The sequence below is a fragment of the Hoplias malabaricus genome, chromosome 17 (genome assembly GCF_029633855.1).
Source record: "Hoplias malabaricus isolate fHopMal1 chromosome 17, fHopMal1.hap1, whole genome shotgun sequence".
NCBI classification, from domain to species: domain Eukaryota; kingdom Metazoa; phylum Chordata; class Actinopteri; order Characiformes; family Erythrinidae; genus Hoplias; species Hoplias malabaricus.
The window spans coordinates 6,405,435-6,429,365 of record NC_089816.1 but is presented as its reverse complement, the minus strand read 5'-3'; the positions used below and the strand labels follow the sequence as shown (position 1 = coordinate 6,429,365).

The following is a 23,931-nucleotide window of genomic DNA, read 5'->3' as shown; positions in this document are numbered from 1 at the left end:
AGATAGAGAGATACCCTTATAATATGTAGTAAATTAATTTTAGTAATTAATTTAAGATACAGACATAGATGTTCAACAGATATGTGGCTTGCATAATCTACATAGAACAGCACAGTCAGTGCTAATTGTCATTGTCAGCTACAGGGGTATAAAGCACTACAGCGCTTTGGGATGAGTTGCAGTAATGTTTGTGATCCAAAATAATTCCTCCAACATTGATACATGGCCTCAGCAACACTCTCATTGGTGAATGCTATTTAGCCCTCACAGCAATGTCCTCACATCTGGTGTAAACAGTGTATTTCAGACATGTCCACTAGATGGCAGGAAATATTCAGACAAATGTTTTACAGAACCAATGAAAACCTCATGTACCAAATGAACTAATTTTATGAATCATGGTAGCACCCTCAATACTAATTTAAATACAGGTTTAATGTGCAGCATATCAGCAACACTCTTTTAATTTAAAACACGGAGTCACTTCTGCACTGTTTGACATTTTAGCTTCTCTTATTAAATTTATTAAATAAAGCTGTCTATACATGTGACAAATGTCAGGCACTTTCCCCTCAATCTACATCACGTCATGCTACTGTTCAAAGCCTTGAACCAGGCTCTCAGGCTGTTTGATTTCCTCTGTCTAAATCTCAGCAGGACATTTTTCTTCTGACTGATTGGGGGTTCATAACCCATTGTCACCTGTGCAGCTGTAAAATGAAGATAAACGGCGTTTACACAACCCCAGCGGACCCTCAGCTCTCATTTACCCAGGAGCCACGATGCAAGCGGTCCTTCATGATGCCTATGAACTCCTTATAGCTCAGTTTGTCATCGTGGTCCACATCAAAGATCTTGAAGACGATGCTGACGAGGTGCTGAGAGAGTTTCAAGCCTGTGGCCACATAAACGGCACGAGCAAACTCATCTGTGGGTCACAAAAGAATCAACATTAAATTTGTCAGTGGCAAACATCTGGGTAATAGCCAGAGAGCAAAAGTGCACAGGTATACAGTCAGAAACGTTATACACAGAAAAAGTAATGCTGATTTTTTTTTAAAGCTGTAATAGAGCTAGATTTCTCCTCTATTCGGGGATATTTACCCCAATTTAGTAATTGCTATTAAATAATGCCAGCATGCTGTGAGAATAAAGGCTAACTTATATTTCCTCATAGAAATGAGAAGCCTGAAACTTTCTCAGACTACACTAACTGTCCCGTTATTTTGCTTTAACTAGCAGATACGCACATTGGCTAGCACTGCACTGTGTGAGTGATGGGCTCAAGGATGGCTCACAGAGACCGATGCCAACAACGCTGTCAAAAGTTGAATTTCTGATTTTTGTTTTACCTTGTCCAATCGATCGACTTGCAAAGTTGTACATTTGCATGGCAATGGCAAAATCCTCCAAGTTGTTGAGAAACTGGAAGAAGGACCTGAATTCCTCAAATGTGATTCCCTGTAACAGAAGACAAAAAAAATCTCTGCATGACATTGTTTTATTATTAATTCTTCATTCATTCATTCATTCATTCATTCATTATCTGTAACCGCTTATCCAGTTCAGGGTCGCGGTGGGTCCAGAGCCTACCTGGAATCATTGGGCGCAAGGCGGGAATACACCCTGGAGAGGGCGCCAGTCCTTCACAGGGCAACACACTCACACACATTCACTCACACACTCACACCTACGGACACTTTTGAGTTGCCAATCCACCTACCAACGTGTGTTTTTGGACTGTGGGAGGAAACCGGAGCACCCGGAGGAAACCCATGCGGACACAGAGAGAACACACCACACTCCTCACATATTATTAATTATACTTAAATAAAATTACATTCTTTACATTACGTTTAGCAAGGTCTCTTTAGAAAAACATTAAGACACAATACAAGACTTGGCCATAAGTCGTAGGGAAACTGCCATCATGGGAGAAAACACATAAAAATAATGGCTTTCTAAAAGATGTCCCAACACTGAAAATGATGTTTCCGATAATAAATGTTGAGCTCGGAACAAGGCATTATCTGAACCAGACTGAAACCAGGCTCTCTTAGAGGAAACCTTTAGTGTCTAAGGGACCTTGAAACCATCAGACAGATAACAGATCTAAAGCAGAAAATCACTTAGACAAACAGTCAAAGTGAACTCGGCCGAGCCCTGATACAGACCTGAGATGTCCAGCTGTCAGCACTAGTGGACTGGAGAAGCTTTAAGAAAGGGTCACAGTGTTTGCAGAGTTTTTTCTAAAAAAGATTAACCTGATTCTCACATAAACAAAAACAAAAGGAATCTTTCCAAAACATCTCAGGGCGAGCAGATTACTAGGGCAGGAGTCTTTAGAATCTCACTCATCCATTCCCAGGCACTACAGCCTCTTCTTTCTCTGAGGCCCTTCTAGTGTCTGTTTAACAAATGAACTAATGAGTAACATGTGACGCTTTGCTGTTGTTACAAGGCTAACTGCATAAAATATCTCTTCACTCAGTAATAGGACACACTTAATCATCAATGGCTATCCACCAACAGCTACCTCGGAAGGTGGAAAAACTCATAACCCTTAAATGCATGGGTCAGTTTGCAAAGAGAAGAATATAAAATGTGATGATTTAACTCTCTGTCTTTGTGTAAGGACTCTTTTTTATTGCTTGAAGGAAAAACTCTGTGTTTTAACTGAAAAATACATATTGATACATTTAGAATCTGATGCCTGCAACAAACTCAGAGGCAAAACAAGAGTGAAAAATATTCAAGAAACATTTGAATCCTAAAATATTCCATAATAAGCAGTAGAACTGGTAACAGGCTACAGTATCATGATTGGGTACAAAAGGAGCTTCCACCAAAGGCTCACACTTTGCTAGAAAAGATGGGTTGTGGCTCACCATATTGTGAGATTTTGAAACAGTTTAAAAACAACATTTGAACATATTATCATCTACTTTTCATAATATGGTGAAAAGACTGAGGTAATGAGGAGAATTCTCTAACTATGTACGGTGACATCATTGACGTGTATGACCTTTGAGCCCTCTGATGGCATGGCATGAAAAACTGTAATGCTATCTTGATAAACAGAGGCAAGTGGGTTTGAGTGCACGTTCGAAATCTCTGGTTCTATAAGACACTACATTAAGAAATGCAACCTGAAATTCTATAGCAGAAGGAGAAAGACACATCGATTCTATGCAGAACTGATGCATTGTGGTCAGAAGAGTACAGAGTATTTTAGCCTATTTTAATAAACAATGGAAGTCGTATTTTCTGTGCTAATGACATTCCAGGATGTTATCAGCAACAAAATCCACCATGGGATGGGTGACTTGCATGTGTGAGAATTTTCCATTGATGTGAAGGTGAACAGTGGGATTTAGAGAGACATATGCTGCCATCAAGACAATTACATGGAAGTCCATGGTTATTTCAGCAAGATAATGTCAGGCCTCATTCTGTGTGCTACAACAACATGTCTTTGACCGAGTGAATGTGTTTGACCGACCTGTCTGCGGTCCAAATATGTGTCTGATGGTGCATCGTGTCATGGAGAATTTTAAAAATATAACCCCAGACTGTTCAGCAGCTAAAGTCTTATATCAACCAATGAAATCCAAATGAAAAGGAATGGTAATATAAAACAACAGTTAACATGCCTCTGGCCCAATTCTTAATTTTTTTTAACTAATTTTGTCATATTTCTAATGTAAGTTTTTCATATATATCTTAGAATTGATGCTACATTAAACATCTACATTTATTATAGAACATGACACAGTTATGTTCCCTAACTAAAAGTAGTAAATATGTGCCCTTGAGGGTACCACCACAATGAGAGTGTATTTTTCTGAAAGTGTATACTCTATCTATTTACAAGGATAAAAAAAAAACAAAAGAAGCAAATACAAAGAGAACACAAAGACAAAAAAAGGGCAAATGTACTGCAGGCACATTACAAAGTGCTTGTGAAGTAACTCTACACCAGGTATAGCCACACTGCCTCTGCTTTTAAAAAGCCAGACTCAACTTGGGGCAGCAGATACAGGACTGTGAAAGATCAGTGATCTGTGAAAAGTGACTGAGCAAGGGAGCGAGAGAGAAAGAGAGAGGTTGAAAGAGAGCGTGCTTCACCTTCTCGTCTGGTATACTCTGACGGACATTCTCCAAGTAGCTGCTGATGTTGTCCACGGTGGTGTACCGCAACAGGATGCGAGCAAAGTCCTCTTCACTGATTGTGGTCATCCCCTTAGAAAAGGCCAGAAACTCAATCTCCAGCATTTCTGTCTGTAGGTTGTCCATGAATCTGTCCACAAAGAAGACACTGACATATAAATAACTAGGGAGTGTCACAGGCTTCAGCTAAAATTATTATAAACTACTGTCTGTTTAAATATTTTATTTCTACTGAGAATTTAACAAAACATCTGTAAGATCATTAACTCCAATTCCTAATTCTTCCTAATAACTTGCATGGGGGGAATGAGATTTTGATATTCCATGTAGTTCCAATGTGTGAATTTTTTCAATGTAATTTTTTTTATTTGTGAGTGGTCTTAATGTCTTGGTTCACTGGTGCACATTCTTATAGATTTAATAATACAGTGGAACCTCTACCTACGAACTTGATCCGTTCCGTGACCCGGTTCGTAACTGGAATAGTTAGTTTCTCAAGTCAATTTTCCCCATTTAAAATAATCCATCCATCCATCCATTATCCACCGCTTATCCGGGTCCGGGTCGCGGGGGAAGCAGTCGGAGCAAAGAAACCCAGACCTCCCTCTCCCCAGCCACCGACGCCAGCTCCTCCGGGGGTATACCGAGGCGTTCCCAGGCCAGTCGAGACATATAGTCTCTCCAGCGTGTTCTTGGTCTGCCCCGGGGCCTCCTCCCCGTTGGACATGCCCGGAACACCTCTCCAGGAAGGCGTCCAGGAGGCATCCGAACCAGATGCCCGAACCACCTCAACTGGCTCCTCTCGACGTGGAGGAGCAGCGGCTCCACTCCGAGTCTCTCCCGGATGTCCGAGCTCCTAACCCTGTCTCTAAGGGAGAGTCCAGACATCCTGCGGAGAAAACTCATTTCAGCCGCTTGTACCCACGATCTCGTTCTTTCGGTCACTACCCAAAGCTCGTGACCATAGGTGAGGGTTGGGACGTAGATTGAACGGTAAATCGAGAGCTTTGCTTTTCTGCTCAGCTCTTTCTTCACCACAACGGACCGGTACAGAGCCCGCATTACTGCTGACGCTGCACCAATCCGCCTGTCAATCTCACGCTCCATTTTTCCCTCACTCGTGAACAAGACCCCGAGGTATTTAAACTCCTCCACTTGAGGCAGGATCTCACTTCCAACCCGGAGAGAGCACTCCACCCTTTTCCGACTGAGTACCATGGACTCGGACTTGGAGGTACTGATCCTCATCCCTACCGCTTCACACTCGGCTGCAAACTGGTCCAGCAAGAGCTGGAGGTCCCGGCTCGATGAAGCCAACAAGACCACATCATCTGCAAAAAGCAGACATGGGATCCTGAGACCACCAAACCGGACACCCTCCGCCACTTGGCTACGCCGAGAAATTCTGTCCATAAAAATTGTGAACAGAACCGGTGACAACGGGCAGCCCTGACGGAGTCCAACTCCGACTGGAAACCAGTCGGACTTACTGCCAGCCATACGAACCAGACTCCTGCTCTGTTTGTACAGGGACTGGATAGCTCGTAACAAAGAGCCCAGTACCCCATACTCCCTGAGCACCCCCCACAGAATACCCCGAGGGACACGGTCGAATGCCTTCTCCAGATCCACAAAACACATGTAGACTGGTTGAGCAAACTCCCATGCACCCTCCAGGATCCTAGCGAGGGTAAAGAGCTGGTCCTGTGTTCCACGACCGGGGCGGAATCCGCATTGTTCCTCCTGGATCCGAGGTTCAACTATCGGTCGGACTCTCTTCTCCAGTACCCCCGCATAGACCTTACCGGGGAGGCTGAGGAGTGTGATCCCCCTATAGTTGGAACACACCCTCCGATCCCCCTTTTTAAAAAGGGGAACCAACACCCCAGTCTGCCAGTCCAGAGGCACTGCCCCCGATGTCCACACGATGTTGCAAAGACGTGTCAACCAGGACAGCCCCACAACATCCAGAGCCTTGAGGAACCCGGGGTGAACCTCATCCACCCCCGGGGCCCTACCGCCAAGGAGTTTCACTACCACCTTGGCCACTTCAGCCCCAGTGATAGACGAGCCCCCCCCGGGGTCCCCAAGCTCTGCTTCCTCTGCGGAAGACGTGCTGGTGGGATTGAGAAGATCCTCGAAGTATTCCTTCCACCGTCTGGTGACGTCCCCAGTCGAGGTCAACAGTTCCCCACCCCCACCATATACAGTGTTGGTGGAAAACTGCTTTCCCCTCCTGAGTCGCCTGACGGTTTGCCAGAAACTTCTCGGAGCCGACCGAAAGTCGTTTTCCATGTTCTCACCGAACTCCTCCCACACCCGAGTTTTTGCCTCAGCGACCGCCGAGGCTGCGAGCCGCTTGGCTCCTCGGTACCTGTCGGCTGCCTCCGGAGTCCCCTGAGCCAACCAGGCTCGATAGGACTCTTTCTTCAGCTTGACAACCCCCCTCACCCGGGGTGTCCACCACCGAGTGCGGGGATTGCCACCCCGACAGGCACCGACAACCTTGCAGCCACAGCTCCGTTCAGCCGCCTCAACAATGGAGGTCCGGAACATGGCCCACTCGGACTCAATGTCACCGGCCTCCCCCGGGATGCAGTCGAAGCTCTGCCGGATGTGGGAGTTGAAGATCTTTCTGACAGGTTCCTCTGCCAAACGTTCTCAGCAAACCCTCAGCACACGTTTGGGCCTGCCAGGTCTGTCCGGCATCCTCCCCTGCCATCTGATCCAACACACCACAAGGTGGTGATCAGTTGACAGCTCAGCGCCTCTCTTCACCCGAGTGTCCAGAACATATGGCCGCAGGTCTGATGATACGACTATAAAATCAATCATCGAAATGCGGCCTAGGGTGTCCTGATGCCAGGTGTACTTGTGGACACCCTTATGTTCGAACATGGTGTTCGTAATGGACAAACTGTGACGAGCACAGAAATCCAATAACTGAACACCACTCAGCGGGGCCGTTCCTCCCAATCACGCCCCTCCAGGTCTCACTGTCATTACCCACGTGAGCGTTGAAGTCCCCCAGCAGAACAATGGAGTCCCCAGAATGAGTGTTCTCCAGCACTCCCTCTAGGGTCCCCAAGAAGGCATGGTACTCTGAACTGCTGTTCGGTGCATAAGCACAAACAACAGTCAGAGCCCTTTCCCCAACCCGAAGGCGCAGGGAAATTACCCTCTCGTCCACTGGGGTAAACCCCAACGTACAGGCGCTAAGCCGGGGGGCTATGAGTAAGCCCACACCTGCCTTACGCCTCTCACCCTGGGCAACTCCAGAGTGAAAGAGCATCCAGCCCCTCTCGAGGAGATTGGTTCCAGAGCCCATGCTGTGTGTCGAGGTGAGCCCAACTATATCTAGTCGGTACCTCTCAACCTCGCGCACCAGCTCAGGCTCTTTTCCCACCAGAGAGGTTACGTTCCATGTTCCAAAAGCCAGTTTCAGTAACCGAGGATCGGAACGCCAGGGCCCCCGACCCCGACCACCACCCGATCCACAATGCACCAGACCCGGATTACTACCTCTCCCACAGGTGGTGGGCCCATGGGAGAGTGGACCCATGTATCCCCTTCGGGCTAAGCCCGGCCGGACTCCATAGGTGAAAGTCCGGCCACCAGGCGCTCGCCAAGGAGCCCCTCCCCCAGGCCTGGCTCCAGGGTGAGGCCCCGGTAACCCTGCTCCGGGCAAGGGAGGCTGTGTCCTCGTTATTATATTTTTCATTCGTGTCTTTATGGATCACTCTTTGTCTGGCCCATCACCTAGAACCAATTTGCCTTGGGAGACCCTACCAGGGGCTATTGCCCCCGACAACATAGCTCCTAGGCTCACGCAGGCACGCAAACCCCTCCACCACGTTAAGGTGGTGATCCAAGGAGGATATTATATATAGTTAGTTTCTCAAGTCAATTTTCCCCATTTAAAATAATGGAAAAGCAATTAAAGTCACTGTTTTTGCACTGATATATGTTTACAACACTCTCAAATTAGTAAAAAAAATTACATGTAGCATTACTAAAAATAAAAGAGAAATACAGTGGTAACGGTAATAAAAAAAAGAAATAAAAAGGTTTTAAGTGGTTACGCTTCGCTACCGTGACGACTGGCTGGAGGAGTAACAAAGGCACTGGCTGTATGACGGGAGGTGGGGGGGTGAGTGGAATAACGGAGAGTAGGCGGTGAATGTGGGGAGACGAAGCGTAGATACGGCTTAACTTAGAACATTTCGATGTCTGCTATTTACACTAATGCTAAATTGCTAAAGCTACAATTTGCTAATCTTAAAAGCTCACTCAAGTCTGGGCGCGCTGGGAGACTCGCCTATTGGGGTCAGTGGCCATTTCCAGCCACCGGCTCGGGTTCGTTTCTGGAGTCATGGTTTGTTATTCAAATGCCCGGTTCGTATCTTGGAAAGTTCGTTAGTATAGGCGTTCATTAGTAGAGGTTCCACTGTTCCACAGATTACAAATTAGGTCATAGTAGACACTTAAGTATCAAACTGAACAATATGTAAATGTAAATTTGTTGTTGCTTTACAACATACAAATGTGTCTTCTGCGCTTAACATATCCATGGCAGTGAACACACACTCATAAACCCATTAGTGTACTAGGGGCAGTGAGCAAACATACACCAGGGGAGGCCGGCAGCCATCCTCAGCACCTTGGGAGCAGTTGGGGTTTAGGTGTCTTGCTCAAGGGCACCTCAGCCATGGATTGTGGGAGAAGGAGTATGCTATTACTTAACTAACTTGGTATACAAGAGTGTTAAACCTTTATACTTATATCTTTATATTTATTTAAGTCATCCCGGCCCAATTGTTACTGCTATTGGTGGTTTACCTGTAAAAATCCTCAAAATTCAGTTCGGTTTTTCCTTTCTTCCCAAAGAAGTGCACCAGCAGAGTGGTGTCAGTAATGTTCTCCTGGACAGGCTGAGAGGGCACAATGAAAGGGTTTAAAAAAAAAAAACTAGGAACATTTTTCAGCATTAACAGCAGACTCAAATCCTTCAAGAGTATAAAGCAGTTTAAAGTAGATATAAAGTATATCCACAGGAAAAATGAAGACGGTGACACAGGAAAAAGACAATGATCAGCACAAACAGATGAAGGAAGCATATTATTTGTATTTTAGGAAGCAAGGCTTCCTTTTTCAGAAGTTTTTAGTTTATCTTATACAGTTAGCCATTTGAATGAGGTAAATCAGATGGTTCAAACGTTATTTGAGTGGTCTGTTGTTACAGCAAAGACAATAAGGAGCGGTCACTCATGCCAGGCAGCAAACAGTTCCTCATGCAAAAAATCTGCATAGTCATATGTCATATGCAGTGTCCTTTCCTTTCAGCCTGGATCTGCAGCTGAAAACGTTGAGGCTTTTCCTCTTGGGAACAAGTTCCTACAAAAAATGTATATTAACACCCTTTGCTGCACACCATATAAAAAAATACATAGCTCCATTACAGCTGCATACGCTGTATGACCTACCAATGCTTCCAAAGCCTCTTCTTTTTCAGCAACTCTTGTGAGGTTGGACAAGCTTTAAAGAATGCTGCCAAAAACCCCATTAAACTATTGAATTAGGTTGGAGTTCAAGATTAAGTCTCCACTTAAACATGCCAAAGCTACTGAGCTGCACAATGCTATTGTAGCTAAAGTAGTAACACATTTGCATCTGAGCTTTCAGTGTGACATTTGCTTGAAATCAATAATGTACTTTAAATTTACAGTACTGTGCAGCAGTATGGCACATTCTTGAGAGCTGCATATCCTTTCAGACTCACACTATAAGCCTTCTCAAAGTGAGGTGATGGACATAAACACCTGCAGATTTTTTTTTTATCTGAAGTACGAGTGGAGTTTTGTTCTCTTCTCTGTCAAAGGGGCAGTCTTGCATAGTTGTTATGAAATGCCAATTCCACTGTATCTTTTAAGAATTTCTAGAATTCCAGTCTCTGAATACCCCCCACCTGCCACCACACACACACACACACACTTAACTTTTCCTTCTTATTGTTAGAACTAAGGGATATCTTTTTATATATAAAAATATTACGATATATAATTTCTTAAGAAATACATCCTCTGCTTTAAATTTAATTATTTTGATAAAAGCTAAGCTTTGCCTTTAGGTTGAGTACAGTTTAGGCTAATGCTAAGTAAAGGGTGTCTTCCAAACAGTAGTTAAATAAAATGTATATATCTGTGAGTACAGTATGTCTGTTAAATATTGAGTATTTATGTTTGAAAACACCTTCACACTCTTTTGTACAAACTGAAAATGAGATTCTTTGTTTCATTCTTGATAGTGACAAATTTCAACAAACTGCTGCATAAGATTAATTCACAGTGAAAAAAAAGGGAAAGACATAAAAAACTTCACAGCACGAGAAAAACAAGAAGGACCTGGAACTGTTCACAAATGGCATTACGATACTGAGGTCAGAAGACTAATGAGACAGAATATATACCTCCGCAAGGTCTGAAAAGAGAACTATTCTCGCACCCTGCTTCAGCACATCCCAGAAGCTTCTGGGTTCAAACTGAAGCTGCTCTTTTTTAAGGACCTGCATATCAGAAGTACAGCAGTTATACGATTTGAAACAGGCATTGAAAAAGACCACAAAATACACATGACATGCAAACCACATCACATTCACATGACATCACACATTTACATTCAAACCCAAAAAGAAATGTATAGTTTGATGCTAGAGCAAATTTCGTAAAGGAATAATGAAGCATTCTAATGCTAATGCAGGAGAATTTTGAATCAATACCTCTTTTGTTCTTTTCAAACTATAGGAAATTAGCATTTAGAACAGAAGTTGAAAACTGCTGTACCCAACAGAACAATCATGCCAAACTGATAATTCAGACAACAGTAATGTCAGCTATCGGACTCATAGCAAATATTATACCTGCAGTGAGACAGCAAAGCTCTGCAAGGATCAAACACCTGGATTTGTTACTATATAAGTTCGGAAAAGTTTCACTGTTTATTGAATTAACTGATGCAGAGGGTCATTGGTTATTATAGCTGTACCCTTTTCAGGTCTTGAACATAATATAAAACATTAAAAAGCCCATTTCCAGAAATGTTAGGAAATTGTGTAAAATGCAATATAGCTTTTTATATCTGACAAAATTATTTTCAATTGTTTTCAACTTGACTGTATTTTGTATGTATTACAATGTATATTGATATAAAATATACATTCAAAAATGGATCACTCCAACATACACAATATATAAGATAAGTCATTAGAACTAAGGGATGTGATTGGCCAAGTGAAATGCGGAAGAGCAGGTCTTGAGTCAGGTGATTCATGAAAAGCTTTTAGTAAAACCACATCAGCAGAGAGAAGACAAATTAAGACTAGTTTTATTCGCAAGCAGGGAGAGGAGGCGCACAGGCAAAACAAGGCCAGTGGCTTCAGTGGGAGAATTTAGAGAAGCGGAAAATTTCCTAGCAAGAGCTGTGGGTGATGGAGGCAAGTCGTATTTAATAATACGTTACTTCTGCTGGAAGTAACTTATGTGAAGACCCTAGTTGTAGATTATTTTCAGGGGTTGGCACGCTGAAGCATATTCTATGGGTTTGTAAAGTTAGTGTGTCACAGGGTCTGTATACATGGAGACATAATCATTTGCTAAGGGTTTTAGCATGTTTGTTGGACAGAAAATGCCTAGAGGTTAATGCATTGACAAGTGGCTGTAGTAATAAAATGGTCTGTGCATGAGGGGGAATGTTTTCAAGCATTATGTTGTGATCAAATGTTTGCATGCATTAACGGTGCCAGTGGGGCTAGGAACAGCCTTAGTCACTAGGGTCTTGGGTTTGGCATGCCAGACATTACTGTTGAGCATTCTGGAGGTGTCATGGGCTTAATTCAGCGAAACACCGATGAGGGGAGGTGCCTACCTGATGACCCCTGTGAAGAGCTAGTGATGCAGTGGGTGGTTTGGGTACTCATGTGCTGGCTCAATGAGTAACCGTAAATGCTAAGGATAGCTGGTTGCTGATTGGATCATAAACGACCACAGCAACCTTAGTGTGGAGATGTAGGAACAATTTTGTGGCTGCAGGTAGGAAGTGAGTGTGGTGGGCCCTATGTGAAGCTTTAATGAATTGTCATAAGATATTTTACATCTTATCCAGTGTATGATCATAATAATACAAGAAAAAAAATTTTTTTCACTGTTTACCTTACATTATATTGTGAGAATATTCAGGCTGAATGTGTGTCCAAATTCATTTACTGAATTCAGTTCCCCATAACAGTGTACTAAGTAATATAGGGAATTGTGAATAAGAAGCCATTTGGGACACATGCCAGTTCAATTCTGTGCCATATAAAGCCAACATTTGTCATGGTAAGAATTAATTTTTTATTTCATTTAATTATAGTACTTTGCAAAAGTAAAAAAAAACACACTCTGATTTATTTAATTTCCAATCAAACAAGCTATTAAGCCAAAGCTATTTATTTTATAGTGTTAGGGGGAAAAGCTTTTACTTTTGTGCACCTATTCTGATTTCATTTAGCAGTGTTATCCTTAAAACAGCAGCAACCCAAGTTTCCATTATGATATTATGCTGCCCTCAAACACACATTAACATTCACCTAAGCAACTGCACATACACACCTCAGCTACCATAAATAGGAGAACTTGAACAGAAGTAAGGGTAACAGACTTCAAAGTCATTACTTATAAAAACATTACTGCACAGTTTGAAAACCTGTAAGGGAGTCTCCTGAAAATTATGAAAGCTGTAAAGGAGGCAGCATTTAAGCCACTAAATGAAAGAAAGGAAACACCAGTTGTTAAGGCTACTGTGTAGTTTTATTTCAAATATTATATTTCAATGTTGAAAGGGTGGTCTCTGACCTTTGCACAGTACTGTTTATATGTTGTCTGCTAGTTTTTTGTGTGTGTGTGTTTTTTTCTTTCATGACATATGCATTTAAACTATTCAAAAAGATAACACACCTGATAAAACACAGTTATTCCACAGTGCTTTGTAACTCACCAAACACAAGGTAAGATTTATGATGACGTGCTCAGGTTAAGTCTGTGAGGCAGTGTGTTTTCAAAGATTTTTACAACGACCCTTTGAAAGTCTGCAAAACCCAATGTCAAATGTCTATACTGTGCAAATACACAGACTCCTATCCTGAATTGTAATCAATTGTAGGACCAATGGGTGCAATGGAGACCAATTCATGGTAGGTGGGATTTCAAAAGACAAATGGATTTAAAGAAAAAAAATCCCCAGCGTGTATTCTCTCTGGTTCATTCTTCAAGTGTGAGCTGTGATTGGCACACTGCTCTTCATGGTCAAACCGCCACAAAAAAAGGTAATCTGAGCCCAAATACCACTTTTCAAGTAACTGTAAAAATAAAACTTGGGGGTCCTGGAGGAATTGTGTGCCTTCAGGTGAAGGCTTTTAAGTGAAATCTGTGAGCCCATGCCTCAGCGAGCGCCACCTGACAGTAGACAACTAACATAAATCATCTCTCCTCCTCTCCGTGGCATTCTGCTGCACTCCCAGACAATGGAGACATATTTCACTTTGCATTGTGCCAGGATCCATTAGGGCTACATTGTCCTGCCTTTCTGAAGCTAAGCCACACATGTGGGTCACTTCGTCTGAATTTATACAAACATACAGACACTGCTCTGTCAGAAAAGCCCCATACCAAATATACCGACCACTATACAAATATTTCCTGGGTCATATTTATGGTTCAATAGGAAACATCGAAAAAGTAAACTATATTTATGGAAATTATTATTATTTTTACATTTTTTCTCAAATGGCTTTGTAGCTTCTCAATTAATTGGTTTACACTCCATAGAGCAGGTCACCCACATGGGGGCAGCCATGTTTACAGAATCTCTAAAACATCCAGAACACTAGGGGTCAGTTTAATGACTCATTTTGTAACATAAAGAACAATCACTGGAGAAAAGACTCCCTTTACATTTTGTGAAAAAATTGTAAAAGTGCATTTTGTCGTAAAAAACAGCTTAATCCATTCACTATAATTTTATGGAAATTTATGATGTCATATTTTAAAGTATTACTTCTATAGTAATTAGCACTACATATTTAAATTATGCAACATTTGTAATCCATTCAGAATCAACCAATCCTGACTGCCAGCCAAGCCAGGGATCTGTAACCTAATAGATTTTTAACTAATGTTTTATTTATTTATTTATTTATTTAACTGGGTGTCCATTTAAAAACCTAAAAGATCTAAAATGTTCTTTTAGGTAAAAATGGCAGTTCTATGGCAGGGCCAAGGAAAATATGGACATGCATTGATGTCACAAACTGTTGCATTTCACAAGGTTGATCATGCATCATACATTTCTTCAAGCAGACTAAAAAAGTGTTAAATCGCAAATGCTTTAAATTTGTTGATATACATACAGCACTCCTGACAGAGCCTTGATAGCCATACAGTTCCACACTCTCCAAGATGACATATGGCAGCGGCATGCAGAGTACAGGAGAGAGAACAGATTGCATATTTTAGACATGCTTCCTCTTGTTTTGATAATTAATCATTGGGCAGGTATTTTGTTTTTACACTATTTGTCCAAATGTTTGTAGAATTCCATGAATTTAGCTGCTTTAAGGTGCAACCTTTGTAGACACAGATGCTAGGCTGTGCCGTGTGCACACACAGAATAATCATCTAACCTAATGCTTCCAAAAATAATACAACCTCTAGTTTAAAGCCTAAGAAAAGTAGAAGCTGTTATTGCAGCAAAAAAGAATAAACCCAAAATGAATACCCTTCATTTGAAAGAAATTTTGGCTGTCAACAAACAATTGGCCAGATAGTGTATGTTCAATATTGATCACACTTCATATTAACCTTTCATAAACATTCATTCATTCAATTCCTGTAATTGCTTTATGCTGTTCAGGGCCAGGTGGGTCCGGAGCCTATCCGGAAACATTGGGCCAAAGGCAGGAACACACCCAGGACAGGGTGCCAGTGCACACCATATATTCACACGTCTGGACGCATTTGTATAACCAATCCACCTACCAACATGTGTTTTTGCTCTGTGGAATCAAACCAGAGCACCCAGTGAAAACCCATGCAGACACAGGGAGAACACACCAAATCCCCTCACAGTAAGTGACAGAGGCAGGGTTCAACTTACAACCTCTGACAGTGGCATTACTTCTTGCATCACAGTGCTGCACATTTCATAATAATTTCTTCATTCGTTCATTATCTGTAAGCGCTTATCCAGTTCAGGGTTCAGTAGGTCAGTAGGGTTCAGAATCACTGGGCGCAAAGTGGGAACACACCCTGGACCGGGCGCCTGTCCTTCACAGGGTGACACACATTCACACATTCACTCACACCTACGGACACTTTTGAGTCGCCAATCCACCTGAGCACCCAGAGGAAACCCACGCGGACACAAGGAGAACACCCGTTTATAATCAGGTGCGGCAAAATCACTAAATAACTTTCACATCAATTCAATTTTAACATTTCTAACATTATATTTAAATGTTTATTCTTATTGGCATGCTGTGTCATCAACTCACTCAAGTTTATATAGTAAAGTCTCTACAGGAATGAGTTAAAATGGCCGACACACACAATTAGTTTTCTTCTCTTACCAGCTGAGATGAGCTGTCAGAATCTCCAGCCCTTTCTTTTTTGTCATTTTTCTTACGGAATATTTCTTCCAACTAAAAAAGAAAAGTTGTGTACAGATGAGTTTATATGTAATAAGTCACAAAAGCCAAAGAAACAAATAAAGAGCCATACCACCATAAACTCTCTTTTGTCCACCATTTCGTTGCCATCCGCATCAAACATGTTGAAAGCTATTCTAAAACCTGCATGGGGCTCTGCATGAGAAAATGATGAATGACAGATGCTGAGATTCCACAGGTACAAGCACAACACTACAACATTTGAACATTTAAAACCTGAGGCAACAACATTAAACATTCATGTAACATTTAACAAACTATTTTATGTTTTTGTAATTTAACTTTTAATATTCTGTGTTCTGGGGTATGTTTTTGAGATCAGACCAATTGTGGAGAATGCATTTTTGGTAGAAACAGCATTAACAATTACTATTAAGACCATTATAATCTAGCCTTTTTCTGGTGTCTGGTGGTAAAAATGTCCGGGTAACCCAAGCTGCCTTTGATCCCAAATGTAAAAGCACAAAACACACAACATGAACATATACTCACTTGTTAATATGCAAAGGAGAAAGAGATACTCTGTATAAGAAATGATGCCTGAAAAACAGCAGATAAAGCACAATTTTTTGACACAAGATACAAGACCTGCTTCACCTCTGATCCTGAAAACCACCCTTTAAAAATCAAACAAACTCTCGTATGTCATTTAAAAGTCCACGTATCTCCTCTTCCGATTGATAACATCTAAAGGAGATTCCCTCCTTAACTCTTATTTGGTATTCAATTCTACACAAACAAAGAGGCCAAAAGTCGGGTAATCAGGCCGGACAAAAACCCAAACAAAAGCGTCCCCATGTGGCTGGCTCCTGGGCCGAGTCCTGTTTGTTTTTACTAGGTGTAAAACATTCTGAAGTGATCTGTCACTGATTGCTGAGGCCTGACGTGGGGTTTGTGTTCCTCTTTCAGGCCTGCTAGTCCTTTTGTTGTGTGAAAAAGCGAGAAAAAGGAAGAGCAACTGTCAGGACTGAGCCCAGGAGAGACTTAAGGAGAATTGTTGCAGCTCCTGAAAGCATTCCCAGGCTTTTGTTGGGTGAGTAAAGATAGTGACTAGAGCTCAGATAGTTCAGGGTGACTGCTCTGAGTGTTGTGGGAAAAAGACGTCGGTATGCTCAGTACAGAGGATAAAAAGAACCCAGGACTCAAAGCAGATTTGTACAACATTTACAGATGCATTTAAGCCCTTATCTCTTTATAGAGACTCTTGGAAAGACGTTGAAGATCTATTTAAAATCACATCCGTTCATTTAAACTCTTGGTGTGATTATCAAATTCATATTAAAGATCACATCTTTACAGAAACTTTTGAAGGCTTTTACACACATTAAGGATCTCAGCTTTTTGGTATGAATCAGAAAGGTTTACATTTAGCATCAAATATCTTAATAAAGGCTCCCGTTAAGGTGTTAATAGGATTATCTCTCTTTATAAAGGCTCTACACCTTACAAACAATGATCTGACTCCAGTCAATGAGCTAGATAAACAACGCATAAAAGGAAGAAAGCAACAATTGTTTGGGCGTAATCTGGTTTTAAGGTGGTAAATGGCTTTGCAGGATTCTGAGTCAGGAAATCACACACCTCCAGTCTTGCAGAAAGAAAGTGAGCCCATATGCTCAAGTAGATCCTGTCAGGAGTACAAAGCTCCACAGACACAATTCACATAGAGTGTCCGTGTGAGAGATGTAATCCAACGCCATTCTTAGTGTTCCTACTGTCCTCAGTGATTGGGGGCTGTCACTGGGACAAGTCTCAACACTGTAGACTTCAAAAAGATTTTCTTGTCGTCTGAAGCAAGGCTTTGTTCACACATCAATCCGGTCCTTCTTAAAAAGAAAATAAAAATAATAAAATAAATATAGTGGGTAAATTCAAAAACCAGGTTCCAGTTTGGGGGCCAAATAAACCAAGAACCAAGACAGATACTTTTATGAGCCATGAAATGCAACAATACACTTGATTGATGATTTTTTGGCATTATTATTGCCACAGTAGTTGGAGCTGCTCTTCCAAAAACATTTCAGAATATACAATATCTTTTAAAAGGAACATTACATAATGTTAACCACCAAAACAAAGAATTCATTCAATCATTGTCTGTAAACACTTGTCCAGGAATCACTGGGCGCAAGGTGGGAACACACCCTGGAGGGGGCGACATGCGTTCACAGGGTGACACACACTCACACCTACATGTGTTTTTGGACTGTGGGAGGAAACCGGAACAATGACACCACCTGTTTTCACCACCGTACCCCCCCCCCCCCCCCCCAAAAACAATCTATTTAACTGCAACTCAAATGAGATGAAGAATCAAACTGCATAGTAGGCCCTGAATATATATTTATGCTCCATAAGGCACCCCACCCCCACATACAAAATAAACTTAGGAATGTACTTCTGATCCATTCAGAATTTCCTTTATTAAATTATTATTCATTATGGATACTTGCTCTTATTTTTTTTTTAAAGCAACCTGCAGGGATGATCCTCCTTCAAATGGACTTAGAAATAGGTTGCATTTTCTGTTTCTCACACAAAATACTGGTACCACTCACAGATTCAAAGATTTCCAGTCTTTCTTCTTTATTCGTCTATTTCCTTTTCTCATTGTAGGGTACTGACAAAAACATGGATGGATATAGACCCTGGTAGATTTTTCTTTTCTGATCTAAGCAAGAGTGGTTACTGAATGGGGACAGATTTGGTGCTCAACCTGGTTTTGTGTGGTTGGTAGGAGTCTCATCTACTCTATATTTCCAGTACATGGATATACAGAGAATATAGCTATACACATATAAAGTCTAGTATCTGATCTTAGATCTAATCTTAGAAACAGCTCTGGAATTGTTTTGAATCGTACATTTTGTTCAAATGGAAAATATGTGCACAGTTGAATTAAATGAATTCAATACACAGCTTTTTTTCAACTCACTGCACCTGCAATGCAATCCACTGGCAGAACTCTAACATGGCCATTAGAGGATGAAGTAATAAATGAATTAGTGTTTGACTGTGGTATGTGTACTCCAGTTACCTCTCTGCTAGACCTTTTCTATTTAAGGTACCACATGGCATGTAGTGGATTCTTGTGAGGTTTATTTCTGAGCTTCCCCTGGAGCAAAGTCACAGATCTGCTAGATTACTAGATAAGATTAGATAACCAGTCAGCACATGAGATTATAATCTCTGTATGAGGTTCACTGTCCTGTGACCAGGCGCTTCCTAACGCCAAAAAGGGTAAACGAGAGAGTTTATTTATGTTCATTAAAACACATACTTTGTCAGGATAGAATATTCATTCATTGTCTGTAACCCTTATCCAGTTCAGGGTCGCGGTGGGTCCAGAGCCTGCCTGGAATCATTGGGCGCAAGGCGGGAACACACCCTGGAGGGGGCGACACACACTCACACATTCACTCACACCTACGGACACTTTTTTTTTGAGTCGCCAATCCACCTACCAAATAAGAAGCTTCTGTTTTTTATTAAAACCTTATTAGATTTTTGAGGTATTATAGATAACGGTCATTTCATGGATATTAAGCTATAGGATGACAGAAATTATTAACGTCTCACCTTTTTCACGCAAGTTCCGAAAAAATCGAGACGATCCTTTCCAAACAGGAGGAGTGTCTGAAAGTATTTTTTCTAAATCCTTAAAAAACGAGGGACATTACATTTTTTAATTAATAAAATAGGTTTGAAACTGAAAAGCAGTTAATACTTTACAATGAATTACAATAAGCAACAAATACCTTTTTTGTGAGTGATATCCAAAACTTCTTTCCTGAAAAAAAGACATTTGATCACACATCAGGTCAAGGACCCATCATACTGATATTTATACTTATCATTAGATGTCAGCACATGTTTCATTAACACGGTTCACTAATCTGTATTAATGAAATACACGTCTGTCTGGATATGAGCCTAGGTGGCATTATCATGAGGTCAAATCAAAAATCCCTTCCACAATGACAGCAATGTGGTGATCTTATTGTTTAGTACTGTAAACGCAAGCTCCGGAGGAATGACAAGGCCGTGCTTTTGTGATAAGGCAGAGGGGTCATAAAATGCTCAACTGACTAGATGCATTCCTCCTCTCTCAGCAGTCTGACTACAACTGTGGAGCTTTTCTCCACGAACTGCTAAATCAGTCATGAGTCTGCACAAAAGAACCCCAAAGCTCAGTCCCATCAAAGTGCAGATGCATCTAAAAATGCTCACTGCTTTCCACAGCAATTCAGCCCCAAAACCAAGCTCAGGCTTTTTATTATTTTTATTATTATATACTGAAAACAGCACTTCAAATGGACCATCCACAAATTCATAAATCAGAAGTAAGGTACAACACGTTACGTCCATTTTATCACACACAAATACAAAAACAAAACAATCACAAGTTAATATATGACCCATATCTCGTGTTTACATAATAAAATTCAAATATGTGTAATGGCCCTCTGGTCAGCGCACTTGAGACTTTACGGCCGTGGCATAAAAGCATAAATGCCATTATGCCTCTCTGTTGCGCATATGCCATTAAAAATAATGTGCTTGAAGACAGTGATGCAATGTGTGCCCTTTATATTAGAGTTCACATTTTATTCCTTTCTGAACATTCCAGGAAGTCCAACACTTGGCTAGCAGCAGGGAGATGTTTTAAAAGTGGCTTCGTAAAAACTGCTTAAGAACCAGGACTTCAGCTTCGTATGGCTGAATATACAGCTAATTTTATATATCTATATCTATATCTATATATATTAACTAAGTATAGCTACCCGTGGAAATTATTAGTTATGTTCCAGCCGGAAATAGAGGGCAGCCAATTGGAACAGGGTTCATCTACAAAAGGTGAAAACATCAGAGCTACACTAACATTATTTTAAAATCAAAGCTTTAAGATAAATCAAAGTCTTAAACCTGTCCTGAAAACGCAGACTACGAATTCTTATTCATAGCTGAGATCCCATGGATAACAAACACATATTTGGGAATGGTTCTGCAGATTTTTGTTACAGAAACGGGCCTTAAGTGCCATGCTGGTGGAGATGGCTATCACTATGCAGGTGTTATGACTCCATTAGCAGTGACCAGTCATAACTGCCTTTAAAGATCTAGTGGGTGGTTTGCTTGCACAAAAAAAGACAAAGTTTGCCACTGTTCAAGGGCAACCACACCATTTCTACCATCTTTTGAACACATCGGCTGCTCCCCACACGGTGTGAAAATTACATAGAAGACACTGAACGTTTGTAATCTTCAGTCATAAGTCAGCTGCATTCTCCTGTGCTTAATTCTAAAGAGGGCATTCAAAAAATATGTAAATGGTTTAGTTTTTTTTACTAACACAGCTTAGTTTGTCTCTGTGGGCCACTATGATGTTCAAACCCAGGTCTTTCTGATCTTAAGGACGACATTTACATAAAGAGCTACAATTTTATTGTTCGAAGCACTCAAGTATTCAAGAAAAATGTGGCTTTTTCAGTCAAAATTTTCAAAATTCATAATCTGTTCCACTACTTGGGTCAGGCACAAGCTTGAACCCAGGTCTCTTTGATTCAAAGGCAGACATTTAGATGGTGAGCGACAGGAGGAAGATCGCCACTTCAGAGTTAATGAAACCATGTGAATGTTAGAAGCAGAATCCAGCAATATTTCAATATTTCAAGGTGTTTTCGCAAGATTTAAAAGAGAAATAAGAACTAAAACAATATGGGTCCATAGAGGTACAATCTGTTTACATTAATTTGCCTTTAGCATGTCTTGGTTTCTTCAAAGTTAATGCCTTTTTGGTTGGAGAAAATATTAGTTATCAGTGTATACATTACTACAGCAGTGTGAGAGAATTTTGGAGCAGTGCTTACTCTTTGGTTCACTCATAGTGACGGACTCAATGAAATCCAGTGGTGTCATATACAGCTGCCCTTCGTACTCCACTGAACTGAACAGTCGGAATCTGTGCTCATGAGCTGACATCGTCACGTCATCATTGTCAATGCGTATCTTGGCCTGAAATGAGACACATTTAATAAGTATCATCAATATTTGGCTTACACTCTTAAAAATAAAAAAACAATACTTATATTTGTTACATAAACACACTCAAATGTCCAGATAGGCAACATACAGATAATGTTCATAGAAAAAGCATTTCAAGCATTTATCTAAGACTTCCTATACTGTATTTGTGATATTTTCCACTTAAACATGCATGGTTTTATATTTGGATTCCTCCACATGACTACACAGCACCCAAATGTCCAGGAGCATCGATATCAAAAAGACTGATGTCTTTCCCAGGTGGCAAGCAGCCAGGCCCACTGGGCACCAAGCAAACGCCCCGGGAATGTGTGCCCCTGCAACTTATTACCCACATCAAATGTCAGTCTTGCTGCCAAGCCACCGTGTCCCGTTACCTCAGCCCTGGATTCCTGCGTCTCAATCCACAAGTCAAGGTTACGTCCAATACCCCCACTCCACCCCGCCCCTCGCCACTGCTCCCCGTTGATAAGGGAGTAAAGACAAAAAGGAACACAGTGTAAGGGAAGTTGCAAAGCAGACTGAGTCAACGCTGCATGGTTTAATGATCCAACAAACCCATGAAGGCTCTTTTTTTTTGAACAACTGTCCACACAGATCACCACTTGACAAACCTCCAAGAGCGGATGATGCCAAGAACATGATTAGGGTGCCGCCCTTGTCCTTTTTTTCTTTATTTTTTTCATGAGCAGAGAGGAGTTTCTGGACTGAACCAGCGAAAGTGTTCCCACTGGTGCTTTCTGGAACCAGAGTCTATACAAGATAAATACTTTGCTGTTCCCCATGCTATAATACTACACAACCATTAAGAATCCCTGTGGTGTCAGCCAGCTCATACAATCAGTCCAGCTTCCTGATTTATAAGTGAACGTACACAACTGTGCTTGCACTAGATTAACTATTCAGTACAAAATGGATGCCAGAAAGTACTCTTCATGCTTTCAGCTAGAGAAAATGAGCCCGATTTTGTTAGCTACATTGCTAACCTTTCTAGCTTTCATGGCCCCCTTTCATTTTGTCTGTCGTTTGAATATTAAGAGACAAAATAAGGGGGTAAATAGGTTCAGGGGAAACCAGGGGAAAAAATTACCCTGCAAAAAAAGTGTCCAGGTGCCAGGTAAGAGAAATCAACAACAGACATGCAGGAGAGAGTACGCAGTCACCAGCAGGGATGTCACAATAACAGAAATGTAAAGTAGGTGCCAATACCATTAAAATTCCAGCACCTTAAATGCCACACGTGTTGGAAGGCAACCTCCCTCATACTCCTCATGTATTTAAATGATCTCAGTGGGAGAAAGGCAGATAGTGAAAGAAATCTAAGATTTGAAAACATATTTACTGTCTGGATTAATGTTTGTTGAGGCTGCCAAAGAAAACCATTTCTCCCACGCTAAGTGGATCCATTAGGGCCTGAAACCCGAACGCGCTCTGCTGAAGTATGGGTGGGTCACAGACACACAGCTCCAGGGACCTGGAGGTTGTGGGTTCGAGTCCCGCTCCGGGTGACTGTCTTTACATTTCTGGTCGCAGTTTGGTGTCTGTGTCGCTCCGGTGTCCTCCCATGGTGGGAGGTGGATTGGCGATTCAAAAGTTTCCATAGTTCAAGCATCAACATAACTTAGCGCCTGATTGGTCTACAGATGTGACTGACGTGTTGTTGGAATGCTGAGAGCCTAAGATACTTGGGGATCATATTTTAATTATGTTTTTAATTTTTGTACTTTTTGTAAAAGGGCGGCACGGTGGCGCAGCAGGTAGTGTCGCAGTCACACAGCTCCAGTCACACAGCTCCAGTTTGATTCCCGCTCCAGGTGACTGTCTGTGAGGAGTTGGTGTGTTCTCCCTGTGTCTGTGTGGGTTTCCTCCGGGTGACTGTCTGTGAGGAGTGTGGTGTGTTCTCCCTGTGTCCGCGTGGGTTTCCCCCAGGTGCTCTGGTTTCCTCCCACAGTCCAAAA

The 23,931-nt window shown here is 41.6% G+C and overlaps 1 protein-coding gene across 1 annotated transcript in view; it reads right to left on the bottom strand.

Moving 5' to 3' along the window:
• The window catches only part of micu3b (mitochondrial calcium uptake family, member 3b), a 30,840-nt gene that overhangs the window by 3,918 nt on the left and 2,991 nt on the right, over positions 1-23,931 (bottom strand). Inside the window, exons 2-11 of the mRNA XM_066649734.1 lie at positions 21,799-21,943; positions 19,687-19,718; positions 19,508-19,586; positions 16,421-16,468; positions 15,981-16,063; positions 15,830-15,901; positions 9,010-9,101; positions 4,129-4,300; positions 1,353-1,461; positions 771-928 (exon numbers count right to left, since the gene is read on the bottom strand). Of these exons, the coding sequence (XP_066505831.1) occupies positions 771-928; positions 1,353-1,461; positions 4,129-4,300; positions 9,010-9,101; positions 15,830-15,901; positions 15,981-16,063; positions 16,421-16,468; positions 19,508-19,586; positions 19,687-19,718; positions 21,799-21,943 (990 nt within the window). The remainder of the gene's footprint in view (positions 1-770; positions 929-1,352; positions 1,462-4,128; positions 4,301-9,009; positions 9,102-15,829; positions 15,902-15,980; positions 16,064-16,420; positions 16,469-19,507; positions 19,587-19,686; positions 19,719-21,798; positions 21,944-23,931) is intronic.